Source organism: Ilyonectria robusta (genome assembly GCF_021365365.1).
Source record: "Ilyonectria robusta strain PMI_751 chromosome Unknown BGZ61scaffold_64, whole genome shotgun sequence".
NCBI lineage: Eukaryota > Fungi > Ascomycota > Sordariomycetes > Hypocreales > Nectriaceae > Ilyonectria > Ilyonectria robusta.
The window spans coordinates 57,811-82,517 of record NW_025764498.1 but is presented as its reverse complement, the minus strand read 5'-3'; the positions used below and the strand labels follow the sequence as shown (position 1 = coordinate 82,517).

General features: G+C 50.1%; 10 protein-coding genes across 10 annotated transcripts; 5 read left to right on the top strand and 5 right to left on the bottom strand.

Moving 5' to 3' along the window:
- Positions 1 to 1,021: 1,021 nt before the first annotated feature.
- Positions 1,022 to 2,502, top strand: BGZ61DRAFT_373854 (argininosuccinate lyase; the record flags this gene model as incomplete). The annotated part of the gene is made up of 2 exons (XM_046242284.1): positions 1,022 to 1,948; positions 2,032 to 2,502. The coding sequence occupies 2 exons, from the start codon at positions 1,022 to 1,024 to the stop codon at positions 2,500 to 2,502; spliced, it is 1,398 nt and encodes a 465-aa protein (XP_046094221.1).
- Positions 2,503 to 2,929: 427 nt separating this feature from the next.
- Positions 2,930 to 3,688, bottom strand: BGZ61DRAFT_487143 (uncharacterized protein; the record flags this gene model as incomplete). The annotated part of the gene is made up of 2 exons (XM_046249936.1): positions 2,930 to 3,190; positions 3,248 to 3,688. The coding sequence occupies 2 exons, from the start codon at positions 3,686 to 3,688 to the stop codon at positions 2,930 to 2,932; spliced, it is 702 nt and encodes a 233-aa protein (XP_046094220.1).
- A 233-nt stretch (positions 3,689 to 3,921) lies between these two features.
- On the bottom strand, positions 3,922 to 4,705 carry BGZ61DRAFT_467895 (uncharacterized protein). The gene is made up of 3 exons (XM_046247824.1): positions 4,540 to 4,705; positions 4,220 to 4,482; positions 3,922 to 4,154 (listed from the first exon to the last, which is right to left on the bottom strand). Exons 1-3 carry the CDS (start codon positions 4,591 to 4,593, stop codon positions 4,088 to 4,090), a joined length of 384 nt encoding a protein of 127 aa, XP_046094219.1. The 5' UTR covers positions 4,594 to 4,705; the 3' UTR covers positions 3,922 to 4,087.
- Positions 4,706 to 6,681: 1,976 nt separating this feature from the next.
- BGZ61DRAFT_467894 (uncharacterized protein) lies at positions 6,682 to 7,455 on the top strand. The gene is made up of 3 exons (XM_046247823.1): positions 6,682 to 6,811; positions 6,880 to 7,160; positions 7,213 to 7,455. Exon 2 carries the CDS (start codon positions 6,904 to 6,906, stop codon positions 7,156 to 7,158), a length of 255 nt encoding a protein of 84 aa, XP_046094218.1. The 5' UTR covers positions 6,682 to 6,811; positions 6,880 to 6,903; the 3' UTR covers positions 7,159 to 7,160; positions 7,213 to 7,455.
- A 9-nt stretch (positions 7,456 to 7,464) lies between these two features.
- On the bottom strand, positions 7,465 to 9,076 carry BGZ61DRAFT_541528 (uncharacterized protein; the record flags this gene model as incomplete). The annotated part of the gene is made up of 2 exons (XM_046255058.1): positions 7,465 to 8,565; positions 8,630 to 9,076. The coding sequence occupies 2 exons, from the start codon at positions 9,074 to 9,076 to the stop codon at positions 7,465 to 7,467; spliced, it is 1,548 nt and encodes a 515-aa protein (XP_046094217.1).
- An 881-nt stretch (positions 9,077 to 9,957) lies between these two features.
- On the bottom strand, positions 9,958 to 11,583 carry BGZ61DRAFT_524285 (uncharacterized protein; the record flags this gene model as incomplete). The annotated part of the gene is made up of 4 exons (XM_046252636.1): positions 11,387 to 11,583; positions 10,483 to 10,898; positions 10,226 to 10,437; positions 9,958 to 10,085 (listed from the first exon to the last, which is right to left on the bottom strand). The coding sequence occupies exons 1-4, from the start codon at positions 11,552 to 11,554 to the stop codon at positions 9,958 to 9,960; spliced, it is 924 nt and encodes a 307-aa protein (XP_046094216.1). The 5' UTR covers positions 11,555 to 11,583.
- Positions 11,584 to 11,968: 385 nt separating this feature from the next.
- On the top strand, positions 11,969 to 13,080 carry BGZ61DRAFT_573240 (uncharacterized protein; the record flags this gene model as incomplete). The annotated part of the gene is made up of 2 exons (XM_046256119.1): positions 11,969 to 12,167; positions 12,221 to 13,080. Coding segments are annotated over 2 exons (1,059 nt in total), but the record flags the coding sequence as incomplete, so codon positions are not given.
- Positions 13,081 to 13,733: 653 nt separating this feature from the next.
- Positions 13,734 to 18,476, top strand: BGZ61DRAFT_524283 (uncharacterized protein). Its single transcript, XM_046252635.1, has 11 exons — positions 13,734 to 13,864; positions 13,915 to 13,958; positions 14,029 to 14,170; positions 14,231 to 14,318; positions 14,379 to 14,737; positions 14,801 to 15,112; positions 15,260 to 15,325; positions 15,385 to 15,708; positions 16,233 to 16,559; positions 16,619 to 16,826; positions 16,936 to 18,476. Exons 1-11 carry the CDS (start codon positions 13,751 to 13,753, stop codon positions 18,216 to 18,218), a joined length of 3,267 nt encoding a protein of 1,088 aa, XP_046094214.1. The 5' UTR covers positions 13,734 to 13,750; the 3' UTR covers positions 18,219 to 18,476.
- A 2,297-nt stretch (positions 18,477 to 20,773) lies between these two features.
- Positions 20,774 to 22,591, bottom strand: BGZ61DRAFT_541524 (alcohol dehydrogenase; the record flags this gene model as incomplete). Its single annotated transcript, XM_046255057.1, has 1 exon — positions 20,774 to 22,591. The coding sequence occupies one exon, from the start codon at positions 22,589 to 22,591 to the stop codon at positions 20,774 to 20,776; it is 1,818 nt and encodes a 605-aa protein (XP_046094213.1).
- A 1,280-nt stretch (positions 22,592 to 23,871) lies between these two features.
- BGZ61DRAFT_573224 (glutathione S-transferase) lies at positions 23,872 to 24,603 on the top strand (the record flags this gene model as incomplete). Its single annotated transcript, XM_046256118.1, has 1 exon — positions 23,872 to 24,603. The coding sequence occupies exon 1, from the start codon at positions 23,938 to 23,940 to the stop codon at positions 24,601 to 24,603; it is 666 nt and encodes a 221-aa protein (XP_046094212.1). The 5' UTR covers positions 23,872 to 23,937.
- Between the last annotated feature and the right edge of the window lie 104 nt (positions 24,604 to 24,707).

Sequence of the window (24,707 nt, the reverse complement as noted above, 5' to 3'; positions counted from 1 at the left end):
CATGCTGTTAAAAACGGCCAATACGCCGTTGCCGAGTTCCTGCTCGAGGTTGGAGCTCGATCCGACGTCCCCGACGACCAGGTACCTACTAATATAGCTGTGGAGATGGGCAAGGTTGACTTTCTACGTTTGTTTCACAGGCACGCCCTCACACTGTGGATTGAGAAGACGCCAAGGCCTAAGTTACACATACACTATGCCATCCGCGGGGGAAACGTCAATGCTATCCAACTTTTGGTCAAAGAAGCCTCATTGAACATCAACGAGGTTGACGAAGTCGGCCAAACACCGTTTCACCTTGCTGTGGAGTCTGAGCTGGGGTTCTTATCCTCAAGGCACATAAATCTCGCCTCAGTCAGAAAGTCTTCACCACCCCGCACTTTCCCATCCTTTTTCATTCCCAGTCAATTTCACCAGGGGTATTGTACTGTAAAGACTCAACAGGCCACAAGTATTAGGAAGGTTGATTGTGCATGTACAGTACCACTGGGCTGTGCATTAGCTGATGGAGTACGGAGTACCTGCGGGACTAACTGTGCAATTAACCTTTCTAATCCTTGCGGCCTGAACAAATTCCCCCGCAATTTTGCACACTAGTGCCCGCAAGATGCCCCTCATTTTACTGTATGAATGAGGGATCTACAGGCACTAAGGGAGTGGGTTCTAAAATTGGCAGACCTGTCAAACATCTACGCAGTGATTTGCATGCATTAGTGTGCAAAATTACGGGCGAATTTGTCGAGTCTCTACGGTAATTCTTGGTTGGACAAAAAGACTGCGCATCCTTTGTACAGTAGGCCCACTCATAGAACCATGGGATCCGTCTGTTCGCTTAGCGAGTGGGCGAGGGCCTGAGGTAAGTTTCAGACAGCGATGTGAGTCACGTGATATCCACAGCGACATACATTTTATTCGGGCAGGTTTCATTCAGACATATGTGCATTCTTACATAGCTAGATATTACACACAACACGCAACTACTCGGCCATCCGTACACCTTTGCCAGCGTCTAGTATCTACTATGGCGTCCAACCCCTCAACGCTCCTCTGGGGCGGTCGCTTCACAGAGGGCATGAACGACCTTATGGTCACCTTTAACGAGTCGCTCCCCTTCGATAAGGCGCTGCACGAGGCTGATATCCGGGGCTCCATCACCTTTGCCAAGGCACTGCGGCAGCTCGACCTCCTCACCGACGAGGAGCTCCGCGAGATCACCACGGGCCTTGAGGCTGTCGAGAAGGAGTGGGCTGACGGCACATTTGTCGTCCAACCTGCTGTTGATGAGGACATCCACACGGCCAACGAGCGTCGTCTCGCCGAGCTCATCGGGCCGACCATCGCTGGCAAGCTTCACACAGGTCGGTCCCGGAACGAGCAGATCGCTACCGACATGCGTCTTTGGGTGCGAGCCCAGCTCGACGACCTCTCTGAACAACTGCGCGCCGCTCTGGCCGTTTGCGCCGCCCGCGCCAAGGCAGACATTGATGTCCTGATGCCCGGCTACACACACTTCCAGCGCGCCCAGCCCGTCCGCTTCTCGCACTGGTTGCTCTCCCATGCCACGTACCTCATGGGCGACCTGCAGCGGCTCCGCGGCGTCCGGGACCGCACCAACTGCTGTCCCCTCGGCGTCGGCGCCCTGGCCGGCAACCCCTTCGGCATCGACCGCGCCTTTCTCGCCGAGGATCTCGGCTTCTCCTCCGTCCACCCCAACAGCTTGGCGGCCGTCGCGGACCGGGACTTCGTCGTCGAGATCCTGCAGTGGTCGAGCCTGCTGATGGTGCACCTCAGCCGCCTTAGCGAAGACGTCATTATTCAGTCTACAGCCGAGTTCGGTTTCGTCCGTGTTGCCGACGCCTACAGCACCGGCAGTAGTTTGATGCCCCAGAAGAAGAACCCCGACAGCCTCGAGCTGATCAGGGGCAAGGCCGGTAGGGTCATGGGTCAGGTCCGTCATTATCCCTGTTCGGCCCCGACTCGTAGATATGAAATATGAAAGGGCTGTGCCCCGAGCTAACTGACTGTCGACAGGCATCGGGCTTCCTTTCCACCCTCAAGAGCCTTCCGACGGCGTATAACAAGGACCTCCAGGAGTCAGTGGAGCCCCTCCTCGACTGCGTCAAGACAGTTTCGCACTGCCTGCGAATCGCCGCCGGCGTCCTGAGCACGCTGCAGATCGACTCGGAGAAGATGAAGGCCGCCCTGACGGCCGATATACTCGCCACCGACGTCGCCGACTATCTAGTCATGAAAGGCGTACCCTTTCGGCAGACGCACCACATAGCCGGCGCCGTTGTCCGCAAGGCAGAGGAGAAGGGCGTCTCTATCGCCGAACTAGAGCTGCCGGAACTCAAGCAGATCTCGCCCCAGTTCGAGGCCGATATTGTTGACGTCTTCGACTTCGAGAGGAGCGTCGAGAGGAGATCTGCCCAAGGGGGCACGAGCCGGAGCTCAGTACTAGACCAGATCTCCGCCATCGAGGCTTATCTGGCCGGGAATTAGTTATTTATCTTTCATATCTGGCCAGAGGCATAAATAACATAGTATGCCCCCCAGCTTGTGCCGGCAACTTGCTCACCTTGAGGGGGCAGATAAAAGCTAGATTAGTACGCCCCTCAGCGACGAGAAATATCAGAGCCAGAGGATTGTTTGAAGGATCAACGGGGTATGGTCACAAAAGTACTAAATGCTTTCAATTTAATTGTTACTTCAGCGGTCCCTCCTAGCTGTGTTTCACCCATTGACCTGATCTTCGCATACTGCCTGATCAACCTCTACCCACACATCAGTCGTTTTCCATGTTGAATGGAGAACGGTCAGGTTGATCCAGTGTAAACTGTTGCCCTATTTGGCGCCGTCCTGCTTCCTCTCCAGGGGCTGCTTTAGCCGCTCACTCGATACCCTTCAGTCCAGCCGTCCAGTCGAATCTCTATTCGTCACCGATCAGTGCCCCCATGCCAGCGGCGCCAGACGCATGCCAGCCCGGTGATGGCTCGATCTTCTTAGCCGTCCACTCGTCGCCCTTTAGCCCTAAGACTCCCTCAGGCCCCTTCAAATGTCCCGTCCATTCTGACCCTTTCATTCCTCCGGCCCACTCGTTGCCGACAAGTTTCGAGGACCACCCGTTGTCGTTTCTCCGAGATATTCCGGTTGGTTTCTGCTGTCCAAACTTGGCCGTCCATTCAGACCCCTTCAGATCTCCCACCACTTCCGAAACGCGCGGATTCTCAGCTCATTCACTACCGACCAGCTTAGTGCACCAATCGTCCCCGACGAGGTTCTCCGCTCGCTTCTGCGGCTTTGATGCTGCAGTCAATTCCCTGCCTCGGAGCGAAGTCCATTCCTGCCCCTGCAGGCCTCCAGACCATTCCCGCCCCTGCAGGCCTCCAGACCATTCCTCTCCCTTCGTCGCCCTGCTCCATTCGTCCCCAGTTAGATTGCCAGTTGGGCTATTAGTCTCATCCCCCGAAGACCTTGGTGGGCCTCCAAGGGACTGAGCCCACTCCTGTCCTTCGAGCTTTGCGCTTCCGCCCTCTCCTTTCAGAACTGCATATGGCTCAGGCGCCCTGTGTTCTCCAGCCCACTCATTGCCTTGGAGATTGTCATTCGGCTTGTCAACCCCACCTCCGAGCCCTCTCAGCTGGATTCGGGACTCGATCGGAGCAAATTCTTGCTGGTGCAGCTCCATTGAATCGAAGATCCGGTTCCAAAGACCATCCAATGCTTTTGGCAAGTCCCGGTAGAATATGCTCGACTTGCGATTTTGGCTCTCCCGGTGTGGTCCGAGCGGAGTGAGCTAGTAGTTGATACCTGAGCTGAGATGTCGCGCGATATGTGTTGAACCGGCTGCCCTAGGTGGCTACGAGCCTGCCAGCACGGAGCAGGAATAGGGAGGACGCTCACGACCTCGATGTCAAAATGGGTGAACGTGCATGCAAGGCACACAAACATATCATGTTATAATATTGTAGATGGTTACCTCAATGGGACAAACACATAGCAAGAAACGTTATGATACAATTACCTCAAAGGCAAGGCACACCCCATTGTATTCACCGTCATCCAGCGTAAGTCCTCCGAAGTGTCGTTAACTAAAGGTAGCAGCCGCCTTTGCCTCCGCCCTGACTTGGTTCCTCTGTAGAAGAAAGCTCGGACTAGAATTTGTTATCGTTTGAACGCAGCTGGAGGCAACTATTCGAGCCGGGATAATAAATCTTACATAGTTTTGTAATGTTGGGTCATAAGAACAATCCGAGCTAGACGTAGACAGTACATATCTACGTGCTGGCTTGGGCGTAGCGGAGACTTTTTAAGGGGTTCCGTATAAGGCTCCTTAGAGGGCTCCTCGGAGAGTGTCTTGGAGGGCTCGACGCGGGCGCGGAAGACGTTTCGGGCGACCGAGTAAGACTCCGGCTCCCCTCCGGTGCAAGGCTGCGTTACTGGGTGTGGCTGCGGTGGGAGCAGGCAAGCTGGTAGGATCGGCTAGAGCTAGATGAGCTTTGATGCGGCGAATGAAGGGAATGCCATTTTCCTCGTTACCAGACTCATAGACGCTGTCAGGGAGGTCGAGATCTGCTTGCCGAGTTCCCGCATAGCTAGGTAGGCTGACAGCCAAGCAGGCGAGTGAAAGGAGGATGAAGGACTTCATGGAAACGGCGGTCGCTATCAGACAAGTTGGATTGGTTGAGACAGCTTGGGACGATGGATGATCTTGTCTTTTGGTCTAGGAAGGAAGAAAGCTAGCTATTTATGCCTAGGGATCTGACTGACCCTGATGCCCTTGATCTGATGAAGCCGTCTCTAGCCGATGATCTAGGTTGTTGAGGGTCATCTAGGTTCAAAGTCTCTATCTAGGTTCACAGACATCCCCGGTACTGATCCTAGGTTCAGAGGGAACCCCGGTACGGATCCGGTCTCATGCAAAGCTGACTTTTCCTATCGGTCCGTCTGACAGTCGCGAGTGTGTATTGAAGGCGCGGAGGGTTGGAAATGGGATATCGAATAATGTGCTGATATCTCTACAGTAGGAGCGAAGCATCCCTTTTATAACCCTTTGTTCGAACCTGTAACAAATTTGGATTGCTATCTACAGACATCATATGGCTACAGCGGTTGCCCGTACAGTTGGCTTTTGCATTATGCATGTGCATGTCGAACTTTGCACAAGGGCTCAGGTCTACCATTGGGATGCATAAGATTTTTCATAAACCCGGGGAGACAACCTTGTTTATGAGGGCTCAAACCTTTCAACTTTCTGCTCGAATTACGGACTACCACTCTCTGCAGTTTCTTAATGCCACTACACTCAAGGGGTTGTCTTTTGGCGGACTGAACTGAGCCATTCATCTACGCCCCGCGTGAGCCTTGCCAGTGCAAAGGTAAATGCTGGCGGAATTATCCCTTCAGGCGGGATAACTTTTCAATTGCATGCTGCTGCAAAACTTATTATTTGTTGGATGGAGTTAGACTCGCAACCAAAACCGGGCACTGCTGTTGGGTAGATCTAGCAATACCGCCCCACCCGCAGACAAAAGTCAGCTTCTTAGACCTCCAGCTATGAGCCCTATAGCAAAGCAGACATAATAAATATTTGCAGTGCACCCGATCGCAAGGAAAATAATTCGTAGGAAGTGTCGGCAATTCAACTGAGTGCGTGGTCGCGGAGATCCATGTGTGCAGCTTGCAATGAGGGAAGAAGGTTGCTTGTTCAATTTCTAAGAGCGCCCTGCGCTACGCTATTTAAAGACTAGAAAAATAACCCTTTTCCTGGGGCAGACCTCTCCACTTGATCCCCAACACAATTGTTAGCGAAAGCTTTAATCGTATTTTTTTTCTTCTTTAAATGTGGCGTGGGCATTAAGATTTGTAATATATCTTACTTTCCATTATCACATTGGCGATGCTTCCATGCTTGTGCGGTGTGTTTCCTCGACGACGCAGTATTCATCATCCTTAAACCATTCTCTAGTGTGGTTCCGCGATAGAATTAAATTACAGCGAAATAAAGGAGCATCGCCCAGGGAGTGCCAAAGCCGTTGACAATGGCTGACGGGGCCGCCCCTTTATTGTGACGGCGCCCGGTTCATTGTCGCTGTGGGGGGCCTTTTTGTTGTAGAAAGTAGTCAGGTTTGATGGTGAAGAAGCATGAATTTCTCCAGCTAAAGTTAGGTGGGTGATGAGTCATCCGTTGAGTCCTCGGTTAAATAATCTGCCGATCAGTCAGACAGCTCATCAGTCAGCTTCAGTCAGCTGACTTATCTTAGGTAGTCCAATGGAGCCGCCCGATCCGCGTCGAGATCAACCACTCTGCTACGTAACAGTTACAGCACTTATCTTAGTTGGCAGGATGAATGGTGTAGGAGTCAGAACAATAACCAAGGGCTGTCCTAGTCTACTTAGTATGTTTTCTGTTCCCTGCGAAAGTAGTTTACTTACGTGCATAGAACATGGTGTTATTTACAAATGTGGTGGGTGTCTGAGATAATAACTTATTAGAGCGATAGTGGATAGAGTCATTATCGATGTGTTGCGCTTTCTATGCAATCGGTAGAGTTGGGGCCGGCGATCCTGTGTGTAAATGCATTGTGAAAAAATGCGTCACTCCTGTAACGCACTGTCACTGTACTAGCATTGAGAGGCTGGGACGTCTAGCACTTTCTGGTAGAATAGTTGGCAGCTCTGGTAGAATAGTTGGCAGCTGCCGACAGCTGCCAACTGACTGATCCCAGTATATTTAAATTATTCTTTTCCTTCTCACTTTTTCTTTCCCTTCTTTCCTCCTTCACACCAACACTGCACCACCCTCCCACGAGTAAGTTCTTTTCAACGCCTGGCCCACAAACAAGACATGACCATGTGTTAAGAAATGACTCTGAGCAGACCAATATTCAAGATTTCGCAACAATGGCACCCCGTCGCCGTCGCAACCAGACCTCCTCCTCCTCCTCCACCGGCCAAGGCCTCCCCCTTTATAATGTGCCTGCTCCCGCGCCTTCCACCACGTCTACCACCGCGCCGCCTGCTCCCACTGCCCCCCCTGCGCCGAGCCCGAATGTGGCTCCTGGCTCGCTGCCGCTGACCCCAAGTCAACAAATGGTTGACATTCTCTATGGTGTGGCTGGGCCAACCCCCCTTGGCACCGATCCTCGCATTGTTTAGCAGTAAGCATCTTCTTTACGTTTTTAAACATTTACCCATATTAACCAAGTGTAGAACACAAGAGGAGCGGGACGAGCTACGAGAGCTCCGTGCCTTTGCTCAGAGAACCCCCCTGGCACGATTTGGCGATCAATATGGCTGGCTGGTTCAGAGTGTCGTCGATGCTGTGGGGTATTTTGGAGTCGTGCTTGGTGGATACTTTTTACAGCAGTATCTTCAGGACAAGTCACCTAAGAAGCAGTGAGACTGAGTGATTAGTGGTTGACGTAAGAGTTGATTCAGGGATTAATTGATATTATCATTCCTTTACGGTGTAGGTGTACTATCAAAGAGGGCCCGAAGATTTGCCTGGTACTTCACCTCATCATCAACTTTGGCTTCCACAATGGACTCAATCCCCTGTTGCCAAAAGCTCGATACCTCGTTGAGGTCGACAACCAACGTTTTGTTGGCGGAGAAGATTGGAAGGATGTGGCCCTCAAAAACGAAAACCCAAGCATTCAGGGACCTTACACAAGTCCAAAACCACACTCCTTTGGAAGACCAAACATCCCTCATGCTGCTTGTGATCTGAACATCATGTTCCATCGGTATGCTCTTACTCTCCTCGTCCATGATCGTAAGAAACGCCCGTCGCGCCTCGTCAAAGCGGTCATACTCCTCATCAATGATGGCATCGATGCTACAGTTGGTGAGCCAGTATGGGACTGACAGCATCTCCACTGGAAGCGCGCAGATCCACTCAAGATCGATCAAACAAGTGACGTTCCAAGTGTCATCCACAAAGATGTTACTTGGATGCAAGTCGGTCAGCTGTAGGAGAAAAGGGCCGTTCCGACGATTGGGCAAGACGAAGGAGTGCATGACTGCTCGAAGTAATGTCCTGATTGTCATCCGCTCTCGGGCGTCGTCCTCATCTCGCACAGCGTGAGGGTCGTGAAGCAGATGGTTATCGTGCAGTTTGAGCATATCGGAGGCAAATGTATCCGTGCCCTGATAAATTTGGTGAGGCTCAACTGTCCGTGGCGTTCCGCTGTTCTCGGCAATCATCATGGTGCAGGTCAGAGGTCGGTTCGAGAGTGTGATTGTGCCGTTGCTGGCGTTGAATCGAAAGGAGCCAATGTGTTGTTGTGGGAGCCGAGCAAGGGAGAGCATGACACGCGATATGCCCTGAAACAAGCGATTTCGTCGATCAGTATCGTCCTTATACTGCGACCACGTATTTGAAAGCATTTGTCCAGTGTCAGGGCCAATATGTTCCAAGAGTACGTATGGGGTATCGACAGATGGAGCGGACGTATTGCGAGTGTAATTCGAGAGTAAAGGATAGCGAAGGAGACGGTACATCCACTGCCTGGAGGTATGGCAAATTCTCGTGTAAATCGGTCGTTGCGCAACGTGGGTGAACTAGGTCGCAACAAGTTGTTAGGATCGGCACCATTCAGGAGAGCAAAGAAGTGGGAATACAAACATGATTGCCGTCTCCAAAGCCGAAGGCATAGAGGGTTGGGATCCGGATTTTGTCAGAGTACTCCTGCATCCATACATATGTAGCCACTTCGCAACTGACTTTTTCGTCGACCGTGCCGGGATATTGTTGTTCGGCAAGCTTGTGAGGCATGGGACAACGGAAAACCAGCTCTCTCGTCACGTCGCCGGAGATCACCATGACGAGAATGCAGAGGTTGAATCCGCCTTGAATCCACGTGTCGACTGGTAGAACCGTGCAGAAGTCATCTTCCTGTAGGCGAAGATGGTGTCTGACCAAGGCTGCGATCGGCTCCCTCTGGCTCCACAACGAATCCCTCAAGCTCTCAGCAGCATCTTGGTGTTGAAGCGAAAGCAGAAAATTGCTCTCTTCCAAGGCAACTGTATCGAACGAGCGCGGTTGGTTGTGCAGCAGGATGTTCGGAGGCATGGCAGATAGTCGACTAATGAAAGAAAGCTCACGCAGGAGAGGGAAGGATGTGGAAACGAAGTCCCCTTGCAGCCTCGAGACGAAGGAAGTGAAGGAACCGAGCCGCTCCCGGAAATACTTGGTTCCATGTTCTTAGTCATCGCGTTTTTCAGCCAGCCACAAATGCCCTGAATGCCGATGGGCTACGACCTCTGTCGTGAGCACAACATCTACACAGCTCTTAGAATGAATGTGTAGGCGGTGCGTCACTGGGAGGGACCGAATGGAGAAAGCATCACTAAACGAAGGGGGGGTGGGGGTGCTGGGGCGACAATCCGAAGTCCCGCTGGTCTCCGAACAGGGGGAACCGGAAGAGACCTCCGGAGGCGACCAGGGACTGATCTCTTCGGCAAAATCTAAGCAATGATCAACGGAAATGGAAATTATAGTTGTCACTGGAATAGAGCCCTTGCGGGGAGGTGATGGGATCTGTCTGCTCCCTCAAGGTGAACAAGTTGCAGGCACAAGGTAAAGAAAAACACAGTTTTATCCATAATTCAAGCATTTTCTACCCAATGCTATGACCTGCTGACGAGATACTAGTTCACCCACGTCTCTCCTCCAAACCGGATCCGCTTTGCTGTCTTCGAGGATGCGTGCTCATGCTCCTGGGGCAGATTACTTTCTACACGAGTACATTCTGGCACTTTGGGGAATGCCCCTTAGCGAGATGCTACATCTGGAACGATTATCGGCGCGATGCCGAGATGTATGTTTGATTATGCATATTTATTCCAGCACCGGTTCTAATCAACCCGGCTGTTCGGTTTCTCAAGGGGTTGTTATCGGAATATTAGATGTAGAGTCTCGGTTGATGTTGATAGTAATTACATCGCAAGTATTTAGACCGATGTTTGCCCCGTGATCGCTTGCGATAAACCGCCCGAATCAAAAGCAGGCCATGACCCGATGCCCAGAAACCCAATTCCCAAAGCCCGATTCCCAATGCTCATTCCCAATACCCGAATGCCTGGTTTCCAGATGCCCAAGTGAATCAGTAAAACGGAAGAAAACACCAACAACCACCACCCAATCGAAGCACATATCCAGTCTCATTCGAACGAGTGCTGTCAACCTCGTTCTTTATCGCCTCAATATCGTCCCACATACTGTGAACAACATCCTGAATAAGCTCCAACTCGACAGATCCAGCTGCGCAGTCGTCCGAGTGAACCCTCGGGTTCGCTTGACTGTCCTCCCGCCGGGCGAATCGGACGATGCGCCGGCGCGCGAGACAAATCGCCAGCTCTGAGTTGAAGTTCTTGACACGGAGTCGTTCGCAGGCGTCGTAATGGTTCATGAGATTGATCTTGGCTTGTTTCCTGGTCAGGCCAGGGTTCAGTTGAACGAACGCCTAGTTGGCCAACTGGCCTTTGCCATCTCGCCACATCCAGCGAACGTTTTCCTCACCATATTGAAGGGTTGGAGCCAAGTAAATCGGTGCTCCAGCGAGGCGCGCAGTCTGAATCTCGGGGGACCCCTGTCCATGTTTTCGTTTTTTGGAGGGTGGGTGGGATTCTCGCAGCGTTCCGACCATGATGCTTGCTTCCTTTGCTGTGCGTTCAGGGATCGAAGGTCGTGGGTTTCCAGTGATATTCGATTTCCATAACTCGAGGATTTTCATCAGAAGACTGCGAAACAGCACATCTGGGACGGTCACATTGTTGAGGTCCATAACCGGACGACTCATGCTCATGATCCACTCCTCCATCAAGTCCTTTAGTTGGAACTTCTCCTGATCGCTAAGGTCGTCATGGCGCGCGATTGTTCGGGCTGGGGTCGGCTGCAACAGTTGTGTCTGCGATCTAGCTGCATGTTAGTGTCGGGGAAGTCTCTAGCCGATCGGAAATGACTGGCGAATCTCAGGAAAGTAGTCCCTGGGTCGGAGCTACCAGGAGGACTTGGTCCGTGAGGATTTGCCATCGTACTGGAGATGTTGGAGCGGGAGGAGCTGTCGAGGGAACAGACGTTAGCTGGGGGGATAGAACAGGTTACATATCCCGAGTCTTACTAATGCTATGTATAAGGAGCCGCTGTTGATCTAAGCACCAGCTCGAAGCGTAGGTAGTGAATGAGGTTTGAGGAACTGCAGGTGAATTGCCGACTCGGGGGGTGGACAACCCGGTGCTCCACCTCAGAATAATGTAGAATAGAAGAATCTCGCAGGCACGAATGCTGAGTGGTTATTTCCCACCGAATCAGGGTTTTTTAATGGACGTTTTGTGTGAAAAATAGGTCATGATTCACTGCTGAGACAGTATGGCAACTCACCGAAAGAGCAAGGAAGTGATTGAATTGAAGCACAATACACGTCGCTCGCCAGTCTGTTTGAGTGATTGATTTCCAAGCCAATAGCGCCAAACCACTGCTCGGCGCCAACTCCACTGTACCCTCAGTTGTGCCCTCAGTGCACCTGCCTCGATAGGTAGGATAAGGCATGTTCGTTTGTCGAATATTTCGGGGCACTGATTTTGTGAATCAAGTCATCGAAAATTACGTACCTTTGTGGTGAGTTCAAAGTTTTCCGCCGGCGCACGTCACATGCTGGCCGGCAGCTGACAGCTGGCACAAAGAGGAAAAATTCGCCAACAAAAGTTTTTCTACATACTCTCACCTTTTCCAACCTTCAGAATCTCCTTTCCAACCTTCAGAATCCCGAACTTCGACCACAACCACGGCGTCATGGACGACGACGAGTTTCTTGACGGCAAGGTCCGAAGGTTCTTGGAGTATTATTCCGGTCGGCATGAGCATGGTTCCAAAATCAACAACCTCGTCCGACTTCTCGACGGTCGCCCCGATCATGTGAAGCCTCTTGACCTTGTCCCGATGGATGAATTGGAACAGCGTCTCCTCGCCATCGAGAAACTTCTACAGCGGCTTAAACCGACGACGCCAGCTGGAGGGCCGTTTCTCGAGTCGAACTTCACTGCGCTTCAAACTGCAGTTCTGTTGATGATACCTCTTGCATCTCTTCAGACGGTCAGTCGCAGTCAATCACGTAACATAACAGCACTCCAACTTCGGGATTTAAACGAGCTCTTTGATTGCTGTAAGTATATCTTATTTACTTCAATTTAAGCTCATGCCGCTGATAATAACTAGTCTTAAGACCAGGCGAGAGGGCTTTTATTGATGTTCGGACAATGAGTCCGCTTCCAAGCAAGAGAAAGACACCAGCGGGCAATGGGCCCTCAACACCTGCCAGACAATCTACTCAAGTAGATGGCGACCAGGGCGAAACACAAGGTGATCGCGCCGAGCGTGATAAATGCTACAACCAAGATCATGGGCGGTGTGTTGTTACCGGAATTTCAAACCCTCACGTTTGCCATATTATTCCATACACGTGGAATAATACTGCCTATCGACAGCAATATGCTCGTAGGCTTACTTTGGCACTGATCCTTGTTTCCCACGAAAATACCCATCTTCACGTCCTTCAACAGGGCATAGGGTCTTCGGATAAAGTTTGGAATATGGTATCTTTAAGCCCATTGCTTCACTTTTGGTGGTCAAAAGGCTTTTTTGCCTTTAAGTGCATGGGTATTACACCAGTCGACGGCTCCGACAATCTTTCCGAAATCACCCTCCAATTTCGATGGATGCCTCGCAGTCCAAACCCAGATGCAAGCCGGTTCATCAAGCTGGAGGAGCAACCGGATGCTAACAGGGACTTTGTGAGCAAGCTTACTCACTACTATGGTGATGCTTGCGGTGTTGAAGGATGTATCGATTGTCCTCATACTGCTGCTATTGCTGCTCACAATATCGGAACAGATCATCGCATTGTTTCCGGGGACCTGATTAAAGTCAGGCGTAATACCGACGTGGCGGAGAGGTTTAAGTCGATGATTGATATTCAGTGGGCGCTAATCTGCGCAGCGGCTATGTCGGGTGCTGCTCAAGCCCCTGAACTTCTTGGGGTGGATGATGTTGAGTATTACGAGAATGACGGGCGATGAGGATCAGACAGCAGAGAGGGAATAAGAATAAGAGTAAAAATAAAAATAAAAATAAAAATAAAAATAAAAATAAAAATAAAAATAAAAATAAAAATAAAAATAAAAATAAAAATAAAAATAAAAATAAAAATAAAAATAAAAATAAAAATAAAAATAAATAAATTATTAATAAATAGTAATTTTATTATTAAAATTATTTTTAATTATTTTAAATTTTAAGCTTATTTATATATATTAATTTAAGTTAAAACTCTAATAGTATAAATACTTTCCTCTTACTAATACTCTTAGTAAGGCCAATCTTCATTCCCTTCAGAGGCAGGCCCTGGACTCTCCTTTACTGATGCAGCGCTGATAACTATCTTCGTCGCTTATTGTTACAGGAGCTGAGAAAGTAAGCACCATTTTCGTAACCCCAGCTGTGGCCCCCTTTATCAATGAGGCTATGGGATTGAAGTTGTTTGATATCCGTATGAAAATCAGGCCCATTCATCTCATAATGTTTTCCCAATCTTGATACTTCGGTCAAGAAACGAGCGCGGTTGAAGCAAACGGACGGAGTTCCTTGTGGAGTCGGCTTGCTGAGTCAGCAGAGGACTTGGCACAGGAGATTTCGGCCTTGATCCAATCTCCAATCTGCTCTTTGTAGGTAACCTCAATACGCTTGGTAATGAGCAGGCATTGCCAAAGTTTCTCACTGCATGCATTATACATGCCGAACCAACCTCGGAGTTACAATGGTGTCATGTCAGCCCAACAGGTCGACGAAGCCCTGAAGCGAAAAGTAAGTAAAGTCTTGATGCTGCCGGTTTGCAAACTGCTAATACCTGCAAGCGCTTCGGCGACCACACTGAGCCCGATGCATGCATAAGGCGATTGTGAGTCAATCCCGGACTAGTCTTTGTCGTCTGCGAGATGCCTGAATGAAAGATGTTAACTGTGTGATAGCCATCTTCACCATCCTACACTGGAATCAATCGCTGCGCTTATCTTGAATGCCAAGGAAACCGAGCTCTTCGTTCTCAGAGACTTCTTCTGGAATTATTTTAGAGGTCAAACGAATCAGGCTTCCATCCGATTCAACATTGGGGTCAGTATTCATTCCACTATTTTGAACAAGCCGCCTGACTAAAAGGATTTTTGAGAGCAGAACGGCGGCCGCACTTTCGCCTTGAGCTATCACATTCCTTCATTTGTGCTACGTACAGTCGATCTGGACGACGCCCCTGAGGACCCTCGTAAGATGAGAGACAACAAACCCTGGAGGAAGCATCAAACCCTTTCTTTTCTATCAACAGGTTTAGGAAACGAGTCACGAATTGTCGAAATCCTCTACGAAACTCAACATTCATTCACCGTTTATGGCCCCAACAAGTCCGTCTGGACTTCAAATTATCTTGGTGACACATACTTTTACAAGGTAGACTCGGAAAACCAAGACACAGTCGATTACTACACAGAAGAGGTTGATGACAACGATAATTACTATGAGGAATGCCAGGAGAAGTGGGATCCATCGACAATAGGTATTGTGGAAGCCGAAAAGGTGTCACATCCGTGTGATTACTTTCTGATGGTCCTACACGAGCGTTTCAAGCAGTGTCATGAAGAGTGGGTGAATACATTCATCACAATTGAAAAGAGAATATCAAACCATGTGAGAGATACCACTCGAATCCTTCATCCCGGAGCCACCAAATCAAGCTGACCTCGTTCATAGGCCGAGATCCACCGCGCAGCCGTGGTGACGACTCCTATTTCACAAGATTCGGTTCTCAAAGCTATAAAATCCATAGCAAAAAGTCGCGAGTGGCTCGAAAATACCGAAAAGCTGTTGGATTCGCTCATTCGCGCACTTCGTGCCATCGTCAATTCCTGGTACGATTTCGAGGAGGACGGCTGGGTTAATGTTCCCAGGAGCAACGGTATCCAGTCATTGCAACAGCAAATAGTCAACAAAGTCAAGGAGCTCACAGACGTTCTTAATGGTTTTCTGGACTTGAAGGGTCAATGCCACCAGTTCAGGCAGAAAGTAAGTGTTTTCAACGTTCCAATACGCGCACTTCCCCCGGCCTCCGTCAGCCAAGACCTCAAATTCCCCGCTTCACGACGTGGAGAAGACTTTCTTTAATGTGAGAGGCATCGTGAGAAGATACTGATGCTAATACATCATCTACAGTTGGACCTCGAGATCAATGTGCAAAGCGGTTCTTTCAGTTCCCTACAGCCCTTCAATGTAACGTTTGTACGTGTGGGCAGGGCCCCGTACATGTGAACTAAGACACTAATGCGAGTTGCATACAGATTCAAGTCATATCACCGCTTGTTACTTCAGCAGCAATCCTACAAGCGCAGGTCCTTTCATTCAGCTCACAATGGGCATGGTTTCTTCTCCTAACCGTTGGGTTTTCTGCCCTTCTTTGGTGTATGGAACCTTGTTCCAGCCCGCTACCTTGGCTGCGCAGGAAGATGCTCAACGTTTACAGCCACCTGGGTGGAGAGAAGGATGGGCTCCAAGACGGCGCGACATGGGAATCAGGGCGGCTTCTGTCCTTTCAATCCCTTTTCAAAAGAAGCACGCCTGAGCTATCCGAGATTTTGCCACCCACTCGGGAGTCGGATTTCCGTGTATGCGGGGGGGAAACAAACAGAATGCAGGCTCAGTATGAATTTTCAGAACGGCCTCTAACCCGACCTCCCGGTGTATTGGACCGTCACTCTGTCAGACGCGAATACGGAGATAGGATCGGTCTAGAGGCCCGCTCATTATGACGTTTTCGTGAAAGCGTTCCGTTCGGGATTACCGTGACAAGTCGTGTAGTGAGGCTGACGGTGGTGGTGTCCCATCATGCAGGAATTGTTGTCACATCTTTATTGGCCCAACGCCACTTGTATTATGACCAACGCTGACACCCAACTCGCACTAGCTACGTATATTTTGATAATGTGCTACGGTCGCCTAGCCAGTCAAGTTTTTCTGTGTGGCGTCATATGATCGCAATTCATGCCCAAGGCCCTTCTGCGCCCTCGAGCACTCACAAAAGAGGGTTGGCGAGGAGAGGGCCGAGCGACTGCGATAATTACTTTCCTCCATCATCACCATCCTACCGAACCGCCCGCATCGATCAGCTGGCTGAGAGATTACGTTACAGTCGCCCGAAAGTTGCCTCGCCACGTCAAGCCTTGGTATGACAAGCCTCACGATGACCATGGGCGAGCTCAGCTCGCAGCTATCCAATTTTGGGCTGGAATCGGAAATGCACGAAATCCCAGCGGCCGACATTTTGGCTAAGCCACTCGACATTTTTCGGTCGCATTTGGCCAATCTCATCGCTTCTGCCGTCCATTGCGACCTCTCGTCGGCCTACGACTCCATCGCCGATTCTTCCATGGCGGACCTCGAAGTCATCGTGCCCAAGCTCAAGCTAATGGACAAGTCAAAACCGCCCATCGAAAACTCCATTGATATCAGCCAGAAAGTGTGTTACCACACTTGGATACCACTGCGATGCAATCAAATGTTAATAAGAATATGTAGCTAAAACTGTCGCCTTTCTTCACAGCCCCCTATCCTGATGGGCCGCGAATCAGGTTCTATTTTTCCCCAATGGCTCTACCAAAGCTTCTTCTTCCATATATTGAGGACCGAAAGTCTTCATATGGCGAACATAAATCGGAAGGCTTGAAAGACACCTCCGGTACCCATAAGAAAGTAATTGTGGAGTTCTCGTCCCCAAATGTCGGAAGTGAGTTCAAAGGTGCTCACCTTCGAAGCACCCTGATTGGAGCGTTCATCGCGAACATTTAAGGAACTTGCCTTGCTGGCCATCGGCTTCAAACGCTTCGGCTCCGAAGAGCTTCTCGAGAGCAAGCCACTCGAGCATATGCTTGAGGTGTACTTGCAAATCAAGACTCTGTTCAAGCCCGAGCAGGAAGAAATCAGGAAGGCTAAGGATGAGGTCCGCAGTTCTTCGGAGATTGAGGGCCGTGGAGTTTCTGCCGAAAGAGACGCTTTCTTCCGAGATTTGGAAGCACAGACCGAAGATGCAGTACGTTTGTGGTCCCAGTTCAGACAGCCCACTATCGATCATATGCAAGAGTCGTATGGAGGCATGGGCATCCGCTTTGACGAGTACTCTGGTGAATCTCAGGTCAAAGCGGAGACGATGTCTGAAGTGGAGGGCAAACTCAAGGCCGAAGGTATCCTCGAAGAGAATGAGGACGGCTCATGGCTCATCGATTTTGCAAAACATGCCGGAAAGGCTGGCAAGGGCTTGCCGGCGCAAGTTCTCCGCAATCACGATGGATCGTCGACATATCTGCTCCGCGATATTGGTGCAGCAATCGATCGATACAAGGCTCATGAGTTTGACAAGATGATCTACGTCGTCTCTTCTCGACAAAGCTCTCACTTTCAACAGCTTTCTCTTGCTCTGAGATTGATGGGACGTGCTGACCTCGAGGAGAAGATTCATCATGTTAGCTTTGGTGAGATCCAAGGGCTTGAGGGACACATGAACGGTCCGTTGCTGCTTGACAACATCCTCCATCAGTGCAGCCAATCTTTGCAACACCCATCTGCCTCAATGCCTAGCGAGAAACTCAACGGAACCCAGTTGGTTGTCGGCGCACTGCTCTCCAGAGAGGTCGCCGCTAAGAAAAGATCTCATGGCTACACCATCGACCCTGACCACATCTTCTCTGAGGATGAGGGAGCAATCCTTAATTTGCAACAGTTTTATGCGCAAATCGTCTCCAAGATTTCCGAGCTTCAAACTGACGACGTCGAGGCGGTCTCTCCAGACCCCTCTGTGTTCGAAGATGATGTCACCGCCGAACTTCTGGGTGCGTTGGCCCGATACCCTGAGGTCACAGCGACTGCATTCAAGTCCCTCGAGTCTCATACCATCTTCATATACATGTCTCAACTTGCCGAGTCCCTGGAGTTTCTAGAGCCTGATGAAGATGATGCCGAAGACCAAGAAGAGGGTGGCTCATCCAGCCAGGCTGGGCCAAGCTCGTCGCCTGAAGAAGACCCTCCTGGGGCTCGGCGGGCGCGCCTCGAGTTGTATCGTTGTGCTAGGCAACTGGTTGAGAATGGGATGAGACTGCTTGGGTTCCCCATTCCTGAAGCCTAAAACGCAAAGGCTTGTTGAAGTGAGATCTACTTGCAATGATGGCGAAGTTTAACATAACCTATGAGTCCAAATTTCGCGTCTTGAGTCTGTAACTGAAGTATGGGTGAGGATTCATGCAGTTAGTATGCTACCTATCAACAGTGAGCAGAACGTGAGACGAAAGATGGTATCGTTATCCTGATATCATAAATTCGATAGTCAAAGCAAACTCAAAACAATTCGTATATGCACTTGACAATTGAAATAAGATTATACTGCCAACCTTAGCTTAGGAGCCTCAAAGACTCCGAGGTTGTATGAGATGGATACTTATAGTGTCAATTCAACTGTGAGCCCTCACAAGAATTACTCATACGTCGCCAGTGTTGACGGAGGAAATACTATGACTGGCCTGCTTGGAAGAGTTATTGCCATAGGATTCCACGTTGTTGTACATAAAATGACACGGCATTATCTAGAGTCATGGTTGATGTCGGGTAACGCGGGTCAATCTATGTAACAATGGGGGATACTAAGAGCTTGGAATTTTGTCTAGTTACAGAACTCCAAACAAGCTTTTCTATGATTGTGTTCATATGTGCTCTCCGTTCAATTTTAGTTTAATTCTCAACCACACTTTTCTCGTCGGTATCGGACACGACACACTTCTAGGCGTCTTCTCCCACATAAACAAGGGACAGAGTAGCCCTGTGTGCTGCCAGTAGTTCCTAGTAGCCGCGCTGCGGTTGATTATTTTCCCCTGGCCTAGCGACCGAGTCCAGTTTCGGATCCCTGTACGTGTCCTCGCGGTCGCAGGTCACTGTCCGTGGTTGTCCAAGACAAGCCGGGGAGCGAATTGGAGCTGGATCGCATTGCCCGAATTTCAATATGCCACCAACAACAGATGCCCCCATGGCCAAGATAATTACATCTCATGGGGCATGATAGATGATGATAGATTCGAGGCCGAAAACGGTGATGACAACGACGACAAAGACGACGAATAAACGTATTATGATCGCCTCTACCGACTCTCTACGAACAGACCATAAAAGGGTGGAAACCGTCGTTACAGTATAAGTGGCCCACTTACTTATCTGGCCCACTCGCTTATCACATACGTTACAGGTAACGTTCTCCACAAGTGAGTGTCCCATACAAGCGAGTGTCCCATTAGGTATTTATACCTTAAATTGCAGTTTTCTTAATAGTTACTAAAAGTTTCAATTTACTCTAAAATAACTGAGATTTTAGATATAAGCTAATTAATATAAAATATATAGAGATAAAAATTCACAAAAATTCAATAATTTTTTTAATATTAAAAAACTGAAAAAAACTGAAAAAGATATAAATAAACCCACTCTTTAAGGTTTACAAGGTTTCTAAAGATTAGGATTTCTGTGATTTTCTTTCTGTATATATCTTAGTATAATTAGCTTATCTTTTAATTTTTAGCTATTTTAGGCTTAGTTTGGTTTTTTAAAAGCTATTTAAAAATCGCGATTTAAGGTGTAAATTCTAGTGGGACACTCGCTTGTATGGGACACTCACTTGTGGAAAACGTTAGTAAGTAGAAAATAGATTGAGGAAGTACCTTTAAGGGACACTTGACATAAAAGAAAGTGGGCCTCTAGAAGACTCCACTTTCTATAACCTTGTCACCTAAATGTGTAGCCTCTTTAGACAGCCCCTTGCTTAAGTGGATGTGATGGCCCGACTGTAAGCTCAATGTGGAGATGGATACAGTCTGCAATACAAGATGCTTCGCAGTCTCCTGTTATGAGGAGCTGATCTGGAAAGAGTGAGGGAAGCTGCTAGATAGCTAGCAATATGCTAGGCATATGCTGAAGGGGAACGCTGGGCTCGAAGGTAGGGTCCAATCATAATCAGATTAATCTCTAGCCTTCCTCAAACTGAGCCAGCACCCTATTATATATTCCTGAAGTGAGTCACCTGCCCCGGTATATGGTTCCGGGTAGGGGACTACCGCCTCCTGCGCTGGTCCGTCGCGGATGTCACTCCGGGCTTGTCACACCTGTGAGTAAGAGGCCAGGCACAAACGATCCTCTCGGGTCGGCGGTCCCCGGGTCGGCGATTCAGAAGACCCACTGGTGTGCCGGACCGAGCTGAACCTATACTGCTCAGGACCCCGCCGCCACATGCGCTGGGCGACCATGAGGCAGTCCGCACCGCACGTCGATGAGCATCGCTGTCCCTAAGGATTTAATAATCAACTAAAGCGAGAAGTAATGAGGAGAAAAATACAGTCGCACAGTCTATGCAAAACACCAGTCGGATCAATTGACTCTAATTGCAGGACTTATGGCCTCCAGTAACAAAAGGAGATCTTTGTCCTGGTGGGCCTTAATTTATATGTGAAAAGCCGGAAATGACTGTTGGCAGCACAATGCTGTAGAGAAAGGTATGGGTTCTGAACTGAGGTTTCGCGCATCTGTTACAGAGAGTAGGCGTAGTTCAACGATAATTGGAACCTGCCCAATTCACAACTTCCCATTTGTGTCCATATACTTGCATATTTCGGATGCTTGCGAACCACAAACCTGTTGAAATCCTTAGGCACCACGAGCAGCCTTGATATCCTGCGAAGCCTTGTCCGAGATGATGAACGTCGGCAAGACGGGGAATGCGCCTGGGACATGCGGGAAGACCGACGCGTCAACGACTCTGAGGTTCTTGATGCCATGAACCCGGAACTTGCTATCCACGACAGCCATGGGATCGTCAGCGGCTCCAATGGCGCAGGTCGAGGTAGCATGGTGGCCAAAAGACTGGTATCGGAAGTAATCGAGTTGTTCCTCGTCGGTGCAGTTGGTAGCATCACCGTGGCAAGGATGCAATTCGTTCCATGGCGTAACGGGAGCGCCAGCTGCCTGAAAACCTCTCCGCATGATATTGACGGCGTCGACCAGCTCTATCAAGTCCTCTTCACCACCAACCTCCCAGAAACGGAAGTTGATCTCAGGAGTATCCGTCGGGTCTGCCGACCTCAATCTAACGCTGCCGGCGCGGGATCTGGGCTGCATGTGCGCCATGGCGCACATGTACTGCCTGGGACCATAGTTGTTTGGCATTCCAGGCCAGAAACCTTCGAGAGCGAAAGCGCCACACCAGGCATGGATGTTCCGGTCATTCGTCTCTGTAGGCGTCTTGAGGAGTAGGCCGGTCTGAAAGGCATTACGGTTGATATCGTCGTTCGCGAGCCCCAGAACACCGGCTTCATAGTTCTCAGCCATGTTCTCGCCGACTCCTGGGAGATCTTTCACCACCTTAATGCCGAATTGCTCCAACTCTGCCGCAGGACCGACGCCGGAATGCTTGAGAATCTGAGGAATGTTGAAGGTACCGCCCGATACGATGACTTCTCGCTTGGCCGTGATACGCGTCAACCTACCCTGGTTTTGCTTTGTCCACCGAGGGTCTGCGCGGTACACGGCCTGGCCTCTTAGGACTTCCACCCCGTTGGCGACTGGGACAGGACCGCTTTTGTCGAAAAGAACTCTGGTGACGAGGCTGTTAAGCTGGACCGTGAGGGGATAGTTTGCCGGATCGCTCAAGGTGTCACGAATGTAGGTGTTAGAGCCCGAACGGCGACCATTGGTGTCCATGTGTAAGCTCATCCCGAAGAACCCCAGCTCCTGGTCGCGATTAGGGTCCAGTGCGTTGACATCTCTGACGACCAACCCGGGGATGCTGTCTGCGTCTTGGTCTGTAGCGTTAGCTAGACCATGCATGATGCGCAGAACGTTGTTAGGCTGTTGTGTCCACGAGTTGTTCCGTGAGTTGATGCGTAGCCATCCGTCGAATCCATGTCCCGGGGTGCCACGCGGAAGCCACTCGTTTCTCTCAATGTTGATGAAATGCCGGCGCATATTCTCAGGCGTCCAAGTCTGGTCCCCCGTACGGTTCACAACAATCTCCCAGTCGGCGTCTGGTGGCAAAGTGGAGATGCCCGCATTGTTCATGGAGCAGCCGCCCAAGGAAGTGCCGCGCGGGTACCATATGCCAAGCCTCTCAGCGCCGGCCGGAGGGTCAAGACCAGTGTAAAAGGACCCGTTGGTCGTACGGTATGTCTGTCTCTCGTATCGGGCCTGATGCCCAGGGTTCTCTGAGTGCTGGACAAAGAAGTCCCAGCGAGCTAACGGACTGTTGAGGGCGGCATAGTTGTTGGCCAGGGTGTTCCAAATGGGGTCATCTCCGTGATCGTCGCCCGCCTCGAGAAGAAGTGTCTTGTAGCCGGCCCTGGCCAAGTTACAAGCCAGAGGCCCTCCACCAGGGCCACTTCCAACCACAATGTAATCATAGACTTCCTGCGCAGATATGGCCTGAATGGCCAATGCCGCCGCGGCAAATACTGAAGAAAGTCCAATCATGACAAAATTAAGTAGATGATGTAGAAGTCGGGGAATCGATGGGTGAGAGGCTTGAGAAACTTTAGAAAGGCGTTCTGACGTATTCCGCGACCTTTTTATAATCTAAATCGTCTCGTTGTCTTTCTTGCTGCTACGTCGTGGCGAGGAGATCCGGTTTTGGTCACATCATGACGGTAGTCGTAGTCAGGAGTTGTTCCCCTGAATCGTCAGTTGACCGTAGATTGAGAGGCCGCGTCATCTCAGTACTACGTTGTCACCGTTGAGAATCAATGCCAGTGAAGGCTACTATACTCTTCTTGGGTGATGGTATCCACTCGTTTTTCAAAGTCGTGAAACTCGACACGGCTATAGAAAGTTCGAGGTTCATGCTTCTTTGACAATGACTGAATACGAGACCTCAAGGCTTGGCAAAATGGCGCAGTCAGAGGTAGCACTTGAAATCTTGATATACACAAAGTAAGTAATCTTCAAACTGGGGTATTCGTTTACCTTTCAGCGCGTTTTCGGGCCGATTTGTTCGTACTCAGGTCGATCTCGAGAGAACGTCATACCGGGGTACGGCAGAAACCATGAGTACCCTAAATCACGACGGTACGGAAGATGGCCAGATCGCCCAGATTGGAAAACGGGGGGTATCGAGCTGCCCCTGAAATCTGATGACCCCTTACTTGACGTGCTGTGTAGGATGTCTCCCCTGACTCGTCTCTATTGTCCAAGATGATCTCCATGTGTCATAAGCAAAACATCTCGACTTCGCCACACTAGTCGTCACAATATGACTCTTGCCGCCGGTTTTGGAGGAGCTACTCCCCGCATACGCTATTGCACTTTCCCTTAACATAATGGCATCGCAAATTTGGGGAGGAATGTGGAACGGAGGCCGAGGCCCCCGACAAAGCTTGCAAGCCACGCAAAGGCCTGCGCACCATACTTTATCGGCGGACTTTATAATGATTAAGTCCGGCGCCTCCCTAAGCTGCATACTGAAGCAGACATCTCCCATGGGGTGAATTGAGCAGTAGGAGTTGGTACCTCGCCCACGCTATGATCGTTCCTACCGCCGTGGTGCCATGCATTGCGTGTTACTAATGCTTCAGTTCGGACTCGTAAGAGGACCGAGTTTCATGTACCACTAGTCATTCCGGCTGTAACCTGTATCTCCATACTGTATCTCCGTCTCGATGGAGATTTTAAGGATTTTGGGCTTGGCCAGATTCAAACTGATGGCTATAAATCATACTGACTGTCCTACATTTTCGCAATACCCTGCCCCAACATCACATCTACCTCACTCAGCTCGGCTGTCTCAATTATCTTACATCCAGTCTCCTGAACCAAGCCGAACAATGCTTTTTTACGACAATAAATCCGGCCCCAACCCTCTGGTTGTACGCATCTTCGTCATGGAGCGCGGTGGTCTGGAACTTGACGTCCAATCAATCGACCTCTTCAAGACTGAGCAACGCCGGCTTGCCTATCGGACTCATGTCAATAAGCGTGGGGAGGTACCGGCACTTCGCCTCGATGATGGCACAGTCATCACCGAGTCCGTCGCGATTTGCAAGTATCTCGATGAGGATGCAAACGGCGGCCACTCACTTTTTGGATCGACGCCGACTGAGCGAGCTACAACACTCATGTGGCTCCGCCGCATGGATATCGATATTGCCCAACCTCTGTCCAGTTGGTTTCGCAACGGCGCAGAAACGATCGACTTTTACCGGGGCCATCGTATCCCTGATCCCAGTGCGCAGTTGATTGAGAAGGTGCGGATCAATCAGGCGTTGAATCTGCTTGATGATGATTTAGAGGGGAAGCAATTTCTCTGTGGCGATAGGTTCTCTATGGCTGATATCTTGCTGTATGCTATGACGCAGCCCTTTCTCGACGGTATTGCCCCTTGGGTAAATGCACCGGGTCGCTTGAATGTTGCGGGCTGGTTCGAGCGAATGGGCAATCGTGAGGCCTGTCAAAAGGCTATTGCAGGCTTCGGGAACCATGTTACTGTATAGAACAGAGTAGAGGGGTCGCCCTGCATCATGTACTTCGCTCACCATCATTTGTAGACGGACTGGGTACCTCATACCTCAATTTGATCTGCTAGATTTAATTGGTG

Bases quoted from the DNA above. Each gene is read 5' to 3' on its own strand.
- BGZ61DRAFT_467895 (XM_046247824.1), bottom strand. From the start codon at position 4,593: ATGCGGGAACTCGGCAAGCAGATCTCGACCTCCCTGACAGCGTCTATG. The intron at 4,483-4,539 runs GTAACGAGGAAA...ATCTAGCTCTAG, and splicing joins TGACAGCGTCTATGAGTCTG to CCGATCCTACCAGCTTGCCT. The intron at 4,155-4,219 runs GTAAGATTTATT...AACAAATTCTAG, and splicing joins ACCCAACATTACAAAACTAT to TCCGAGCTTTCTTCTACAGA.
- BGZ61DRAFT_467894 (XM_046247823.1), top strand. From the start codon at position 6,904: ATGGCACCCCGTCGCCGTCGCAACCAGACCTCCTCCTCCTCCTCCACC.
- BGZ61DRAFT_524283 (XM_046252635.1), top strand. From the start codon at position 13,751: ATGAGCAGGCATTGCCAAAGTTTCTCACTGCATGCATTATACATGCCG. The intron at 14,319-14,378 runs GTAAGATGAGAG...TTCTATCAACAG, and splicing joins CGACGCCCCTGAGGACCCTC to GTTTAGGAAACGAGTCACGA. The intron at 15,709-16,232 runs GTATGCGGGGGG...ATTACGTTACAG, and splicing joins CTCGGGAGTCGGATTTCCGT to TCGCCCGAAAGTTGCCTCGC.